Source organism: Lucilia sericata, unplaced genomic scaffold (assembly GCF_015586225.1).
Source record: "Lucilia sericata isolate MDLA Ls3-8-SP2 unplaced genomic scaffold, ASM1558622v1 Contig000914F_arrow, whole genome shotgun sequence".
NCBI classification, from domain to species: domain Eukaryota; kingdom Metazoa; phylum Arthropoda; class Insecta; order Diptera; family Calliphoridae; genus Lucilia; species Lucilia sericata.
The window spans coordinates 65,212-74,380 of NW_023994901.1; the positions used below are offsets into that span (position 1 = coordinate 65,212).

Consider the following 9,169-nt stretch of genomic DNA (forward strand, 5'->3'; position numbering starts at 1 on the left):
TCTAGTCTATAGTCTAGTCTATAGTCTAGTCTATAGTCTAGTCTATAGTTCTATAGTCTAGTCTATAGTCTAGTCTATAGTCTAGTCTATAGTCTAGTCTATAGTCTAGTCTATAGTCTAGTCTATAGTCTAGTCTATAGTCCAGTCTATAGTCTAGTCTATAGTCTAGTCTATAGTCCAGTCTATAGTCTAGTCTATAGTCTAGTCTATAGTCCAGTCTATAGTCTAGTCTATAGTCTAGTCTATAGTCTAGTCTATAGTCTAGTCTATAGTCTAGTCTATAGTCTAGTCTAGTCTATAGTCTAGTCTATAGTCTAGTCTATAGTCCAGTCTATAGTCTAGTCTATAGTCTAGTCTATAGTCTAGTGTATATTCTATAGTCTAGTTTATATTCTAATCTATAATCTAGTCTATAGTCTAGTGTATATTCTATAGTCTAGTTTATATTCTAATCTATAATCTAGTCTATAGTTTAGTCTATATTCCGGTCTATAGTCTAATCCAGTCTATAGCCTACTCAATAGTCTAGTGTGTGATTCAAATAATTTTTAAATTGATCACATTAAAATTATATAATTACGTATGCTCACCCTGTTTTAAACAAGACGATTATAAATTGTTTGACATTTTTTGTCGGTTCAAAATTTACATAAATAAGAAACGCATACATATGTGGAACACATATGTACATACATATTTACATATGTTATGTCCATGCTGAGATGGTTTGTGTATTTGATAAAACATGTTGTTTGACTTTACTATTTTAATAAACATTTATCAAATATATACACCAAGTTTCTAATAAGTACTGCCAAGTTCGCAAAATAGACCGTTATTTTCAAAAAAATGAAACGGCCTTTTATTTTTTTTAAAAAACTGTAATAAAAAAATTCCAAAAATTTGGTTAAAATAACTCTCAAAAGAGTGGGTTTTTTTCGGAGTTGATTATAAGGTTGATTAAAGCTATGTAGTTAATTATAATAATGTGGAAAACAAATTTGAAATAAAAAATTGAATGGAAAGTGTATGGGTTATTAGAATATATCCCGATAAATCAGAAAATATAAGCATATGTATATTCTGAATCCTTACAGATACTGAATTCTTTTTGGCCACATCCATCATTACTAAATAAGTATTCAAAATTTCAAAAATCTATCAATATGATCCTAGGTTGGACTATTTGGTCTGAGCGAAGCTTAATCTGTGACTAACAAACTCGATACTAAATTAAACTTTAGGTTGCAACTAAACTTTCACAAACACAAATTAAAATATATTTTAAATTATTTCATTTCAATAAAAATTTAAAATATTGAACTAACTTACCATGGTTTTTCACTTTGAAGATTTAACCATCAGCAGTTATCAAATTGAATTATTTGAGGGAAAATTTAATTTTTTAATTTTTTTTTCCAAACTTCAAATAGAATTCATTCCTTCTAACTTCTGGTAACATTTAAAAACTTTATAATGTTTAGCAAATTTTAATCTTTTATGTATATGTAATTCTACAACACAATACTTTAATTTAATTTCAAACTTTGCTATTTCACTTTACTAAACATTTTTTTCTATACTTTATTTTAATTTATTTTTTTTTTATTAAATTTTCTCATTTTCATTTATTTAACAAAAAAATATATATTTTTCTTATTTTAAATAAATTTCCTATTTTTGAATATTTTAATAACTTTTCCCCTCAAATTCCTCTAATACACAACTAGGCAACTCCTTTTCTTATTTTTCTTTTCTTTAATAGAACTTTCGCGCGTTTCGCGCTTTATTTAAAACAACAACAGTAGCAAAGACTCCTTAAGACTTTTGCTAAACACACAAACATACACTTTTCTATGAATTTCTTTACACTTAAATATTTCTTTAAATAATTTGATTTCCAATAATATTTCATATTACCCTTATAGATAATTAAATTATCTTTAATTTAACACTAATTTTATTTTATTTGAGGCACTATTTATATTAAAATTATTAAATTAAATCACAACACTTTTGTACGAACAACTTTTAACCGACCCGAAAATATAACGAACTGAGGAGATGAAAAATTACATGAAGATGTTGCAATGTAGAGATACCAGATGGTAGAAAAGAGTCAACTGTTTCTAAATTGGCGTTTTTATTAGTTGGGATGGCGTTTTTGGAAGTAATTGGGTATTTAGTAATTATGAAGGAAATAAAACTAGACTACAAACTAAACTATAGTCTAAACTATAGACTAGACTACAGTCTAGACTATAGACTATAAACTAGACTATAGAATATAATGTAAATAAAACTACAGGCTATAATATAGACTATACTAAACTATATACAAGACTATAAACTAGACCATAGACTAGACTATAGACTCGACTATAGACTGGACTATAGACTAGAATATAGACTAGACTATAGACTAGACTATAGACTAGACCATAGACTAGACCATGGACTAGACTATAGACTAGACTATAGACTAGGCTATAGACTAGACTATAGACTAGACTATAGACTAGACTATAGATTAGACTATGACTAGACTATAGACTAGACTATAGATAGACTATAGACTAGACTATAGACTAGACTATAGACTAGACTATAGACTAGACTATAGACTAGACTATAGACTAGACTATAGACTAGACTATAGACTAGACTATAGACTAGACTATAGACTAGACTATAGACTAGACTATAGACTAGACTATAGACTAGACTATAGACTAGACTTAGACTAGACTATAGACTAGGACTATAGACTAGACTATAGACTAGACTATAGACTAGACTATAGACTAGACTATAGACTAGACTATAGACTAGACTATAGACTAGACTATAGACTAGACTATAGACTAGACTATAGACTAGGACTATAGACTAGACTATAGACTAGACTATAGACTAGACTATAGACTAGACTATAGACTAGACTATAGACTAGACTATAGACTAGACTATAGACTAGACTATAGACTAGACTATAGACTAGACTATAGACTAGACTATAGACTAGACTATAGACTAGACTATAGACTAGACTATAGACTAGACTATAGACTAGACTATAGACTAGACTATAGACTAGACTATAGACTAGACTATAGACTAGACTATAGACTAGACTATAGACTAGACTATAGACTAGACTATAGACTAGACTATAGACTAGACTATAGACTAGACTATAGACTAGACTATAGACTAGACTATAGACTAGACTATAGACTAGACTATAGACTAGACTATAGACTAGACTATAGACTAGACTATAGACTAGACTATAGACTAGACTATAGACTAGACTATAGACTAGACTATAGACTAGACTATAGACTAGACTATAGACTAGACTATAGACTAGACTATAGACTAGACTATAGACTAGACTATAGACTAGACTATAGACTAGACTATAGACTAGACTATAGACTAGACTATAGACTAGACTAGACTAGACTATAGACTAGACCATAGACTAGACTTAGTGTAGACTTGACTACAGTATTTGCTTTATAATTACTAAATACCCAATAACTCCCAAAACCGTCATCCCAAATAATAAAAACGCCAATTTATAAACCTTTGGCTTTTTTCTACCATCTGGTTTCTCTACATTGCAACATCTTCCTGCAATTGTTCATCTTCTCAGTTCGTTATATTTTCGGGTCGGTTAAAAGTTGTTCGTAGAAAAGTGTTGTGATTTAATTTAATAATTTTAACATAAATAGTGCTTTGAATTAAATAAAATTAGTGTTAAATTAAAGATAATTTAATTATCTATAAGGGTAATATGAAATATTATTGGAAATCAAATTATGAAAAGAAATATTTAAGTGTAAAGAAATTCATAGAAAATCGTATGTTTGTGTGTTTAGCAAATGGCTAAAGAAGTCTTTGTCGTTGTTGTTGTTTTAAATAAAGCGCGTAAAGTTGTAATTAAGAAAAGAAAAATAAGAAAAAGAGTTGCCCAGTTGTGTATTAGAAGAATTTGAGGGGAAAAGTTATTAAAATACATATTAAAAAATAGAAAAAATTATATAAAAAAAGAAAAATTTTTTGTTAATTAAATCAAAATTTGTTTTAAATAGTTAAAATTGACGTTTAATTAAAGTTTAATTAAAATATAAATTAAAATTATCGTTGTAAAAATATAAGAAAGATAAATATATTTATCTTAAACATTGTTTAGTTTTTAATTGTTAGAAGAATTGAATTATATTGAAAATTTTTTTGTAAAAAGATCTGAAAGAAATTAATGTTTTCCGCTGCTAATTAAACTTTCGAACTGGAACACTGTGGTAAGTTAAATCATAATTTTTATTAAAATTAAATAATTTCATATAATCGCGAATTTTCTATTATATGAATACTTTTATCGAAATTTTTCAGTAAACCGACAATTTTTATTAAAATTTTTTTATTAAAAGAACATATTTATCGAAAACTTTCTATTAAAAGAAAATGTTTATAGAAAATTTTCTATTAAAAGAAAATTTTTATAGAAAACTTTCTACTTAAAAAAAATTGTCTCAAATAAATATGTATATATTTTAGGCCAGGGACTAAGCCTATTTTAATTGATTGAAATTGGACCAACCAATGTTTAGAATACGATTCGGATTTTAGTCCTTGGATTTATAAATTTGTTGGCCTGTGTTATTAGGTCAATAACATTCATAATTTATTGATTATTAGTAGTAATTAAGTCAATTGCAAAATTGTATATCGATTAAAAAATAATTTGCAAACAAACCAAAATTCAAATAAAATATTTACTAAATATTTTTAATGCAGGGTCAAAGGTCAAATTTTTAAAGATTTCATATTTTTCAAAAATAATAAAACATTTAGTCACAATTTTAGTAAAAAAGGCAACAATATTATAGAACGAATAAATAAGTTAAAATAATTGAATAATATTGAACTTGCAACAAAAATATATTTTAATTTTTATTGAAAATTTTATTATTAAACACTTTTTCTCCAATATAATATTATACAAAAATTACTGTTAATCTAAACACGATATTAAAATAGACACTTTTTGATATTGATTATTTTTAAAAAAATTATTGAAAGGAAAACTTCAACGATTTCTAATAACCAAACGTTTTTTCGATTCCACTCTACCTTTTACGATTAAACTGAAAATTAAATCAATATCTTCTTTTAAATAAACCTCTACGCGGAATTTTGTTTCCGGTATATAGGGCGGAAAACTTTCGGGATCAATTTTCAATTGTTTAACATTAATTTGTGTAAACTGTGAAGTAGAAAAATTAAAAAAAAATAAATTTTATTAAAAGTTATTACCTTTTCCACGGGACACTTTTCGGGTAAATTGGAATATTTTACAAATTCTTTGCGTATAATTTGCAAAATATTATAAGTATCCTTATTTTGAAGAAATAGACAACCATCGACATTGGTAAAATTAACCAAAACAAAATCTTTTTCATCTGGTCTCTCGTTAATAATCCAAAAATCCAATTTAGGCTTTAAAAGTTCGGTATTGAAACGTACATTCATATTGAAGACCTCCTGATTACGTTTCAACTTAACAATGGAACAGTTTAAGAAATCGGTCATTTTATTATTTTGCTTACATTCGGTGGCATCGAAACGAATGGTAAATGACCGCTAGAATATATATATAATTTTGAATAGATCATGAGAAATATCGTTTAAAAGGCAATATATATAATTCAAAGAACTTTTTACCCAAGCTAAACATAATTCGCCCGATATAAGCATTAGTGTTATGAAAAAAATTAATGTTGTCATTTTAGGTGACTTTTTAAAACTAAAATTTATTAAAAGTTGATCAATGATATAACTAACTGTCGGAATTTATTGCTAAAAACAAAAGGTTTTAAACGTTTTATTTTATTAATTGTCTTTTAATTAAAGTTTGCTTTTTTGTTATGAAATTCATAAAATTAATAGCTCACATTTAGAGCGTCGGTGTTAAAAATATTTTACTATATTTTGAAAGGGAGAAATTATGTATTTTCGATTTTAGACCGATTTTTGGAAAATTCATATGAAGATTGTGTCTGTAATTATAGACCAATTCCTAAGAGATGAAGACCACTACACAAATACTGCTATAAATACGTATATACTACAAATATCTATGCCCGATCAGGTCAAATTATGCGAGGACTTTTATGAATGTTGTAATAATAGTTTCAATAAGAATAGATCTTGTTTCGATGAAAGTTTGTTTATCTGCAAAACTATTAACTGTAGTTTACTTTCAAGATAATGACTTAGAACGTGCTAGTAGTACACTGTAGGGTATACAAATACCCTACTATAAAAAATGTTTGATAATAACCCTTACATCATCCTAGCGGATGATAAAACGTTATTTAGCTCATTAGGTTATGCAGTTTAAATTGAAAATCTGTTGATAAATATGTATGTTCTAAATATTTAGTTGAACCAATTAAAAATGTTTAATATCTAATACGCAAAAAAAACTTGTTGACATTTCAATCAATTAGTATGATTAAGCCAAAATGTGAAAGAGTAAAATCGTTTTTACATTAAGAGAAAATATTAATTATTTAGACAAAAATGTATTTAGTAAATAAGAAATAGGGCTGAATGTGAAACCAATCTTGAAAGAAATAACCTCGGTTCTTGATAACAGTGACAGGATTAATACCGACAATGACTACTACTTACCATCTGCATTACTTTTAAGTACTCTTATAATGACTTGCATATAATCAGTTTTGCCGTTTTATTTGCAAAATTTTATTGGATCGCGCGGTTGCAACTGTTTTTTTACACACACAGAAAGCAAATAGTTTTTCAGTGTGAAAACCACTATTGGTCGCACCATACAATAACTAAACATTGGTGATGTGAGTAAGACAGCGAACTAACGAACAAGAATTCCAGGTTCGTGAGCATTTTTTGTTTTTAAACAAAACAACTCTTTATTTGTAAGTACTTATTTATGTAGTGATTTGTAAGCGAGCGTGGTAAGTACTTGCCTCCAATGTCATCAACGTCTTAAAATAATGAGTTAAAATACTAATGAATAAGTAGTGAAAAACGGCTTGTTGAGCTTTTTAACACGTTATTTTTCATTGTAAGTTTTTGCTGGACTCTTATTTCATTAATATTTTACTAAAATGTTCGGCATTAAATATTGTTTACTGATCATAAACAGGGATGGACAATTTGGTAATAATGACTTTTCCCAGTACTTTTTATCATCGATAAATACTGTAATACCCCATAATGTATTAAGTACATTTGCTATAGTATACACATTCAAATTAGTCCATATACTAGTTAATAGACTAGTCCATAACATAATTTATTAACTCGTCTATTGTCTAACCCATAGACTAGTTCATGATCTATTCAATATATTGGTAATTGCATAATCAATAGTATATTCCACAATATACTCGCCAATAGTCAACAGATTCTTAAATTAGTTAATACATTAGTCCATAGTCTAGTTTGGAGTACATTAAATATATATCGCAGTTGCCCTTAACCTTTAAAATTGTAAAAACTATGATTAGTACATTTTAGAGATGTTAGTTTTATTTCATCGACTGATTCAAAAAATCATTGAATATGGCTGCATAATTCATCCGCGTCCAAAAAACATGTTGGCTTTAATTAGCCATATTAATTACTATTTAAATTAAAAACAAGTAAGAAAGTATAGTCGGGCGTGACCGACCCTACATCAGTTATAAATATTAAATGTGATTTATTTTTCATAATAAAGCATTTATCTTCTATTACCTTGTTCCGATACATTTAAGCAATTTATTAATAAACAAGTAAGAGTGTTATATTCGGCTGTGCCGAATCTTGTATACCCACCATCAAATCATTGCCAAAAAGGAATGCTTCCTTATAAATAAACTTTGATATTTAAGAATCGATGCTTTTGTTATTATCAAAACAATTTTCTCATTTATTACATCTATGTATAGGGAAATTTTTGTCGAATTTTGTCGCTGTCCTTGTATTTTTAAGGTAGCAAAAAGCGTTAGAGTTATTTTCTGAGGGGACGTTTGGTCAATTATGGACCGATCCTCGTCAAATTTTCTATAACGATTTTAGTTTAGGCTAGTAATGAGCGTTAAAGTCATTTTCCGAAGGGGACCGTATATGGGGGTAGGATAAATTATGGACCGATCGTTATAAAATTTTACAAAGCGATTTAGGTTTCTATAGAATAAGTTTATGTCGAATTTCATCGCTATAGATGCTTCTTTTAGACCATTCTGAGCGTTAAAGTATTTTTCTGAAGGGGACCTTATATGGGGAGTAGGGTCAATTATGAACCGATCCATATACAATTTTACAAAGCGATTTAGGTTCCTATAAAATATGTTCATCTCGAATTTCATCGCTATAGATGCTTCTTTTGGACAGTTATGAGCGTTAAAGTCATTTTCTGAAGGGGAACTTATATGGGGGGTAGGGTCAATTATGGACCGATCCTTATAAAATTTTACAATGATAAAAAGGTTCCTAAAAATATGTTTATGTCGAATTTCATCGCTATAGATGCTTTTTTTAGTCAGTTATGAGCGTTAATGTCATTTTCTAAGCGGGACCTTATATGGGGGATAGGGTCAATTATGGACCGATTCTTATAAAATCTTACAATGATATTAAGGTTCCAAAAAAATATGTTTAAGTCGAATTTCATCGCTATAGCTGCTTTTTTTAGTCAGTTATGAGCGTTAATGTCGTTTTCTGAGGGGTACCTTATATGGGGAATAGGGTCAATTATGGACCGATGCTTATAAAATTTTACAATGATATTAAGGTTCCTAAAAAATATGTATATGTCGAATTTCATCGCTATGGCTGCTTTTTTTAGTCAGTTATGAGCGTTAATGTCATTTTCTGAGGGGGACCTTATATGGGGGATAGGGTCAATTATGGACCGATCCTTATAAAATTTTACAATGATATTAAAATTCCTATAAAATATGTTTATGTCGAATTTCATTGCTATAGCTGCTTTTTTTAGTCAGTTATGAGCGTTAATGTCATTTTCTGAGGGGGGCCTTATATGGGGGATAGGGTCAATTATGGACCGATCCTTATAAAATTTTACAATGATACTAAGATTCCTAAAAAATATGTTTATGACGAATTTCAT

General features: G+C 28.1%; 1 protein-coding gene across 1 annotated transcript; it reads right to left on the reverse strand.

The window, feature by feature from the left end:
• Positions 1–609: 609 nt before the first annotated feature.
• On the reverse strand, positions 610–5,766 carry LOC119609027. The gene is made up of 4 exons (XM_037963700.1): positions 5,734–5,766; positions 5,326–5,652; positions 5,121–5,275; positions 610–643 (listed from the first exon to the last, which is right to left on the reverse strand). The coding sequence occupies exons 1-4, from the start codon at positions 5,764–5,766 to the stop codon at positions 610–612; spliced, it is 549 nt and encodes a 182-aa protein (XP_037819628.1).
• Positions 5,767–9,169: the final 3,403 nt, after the last annotated feature.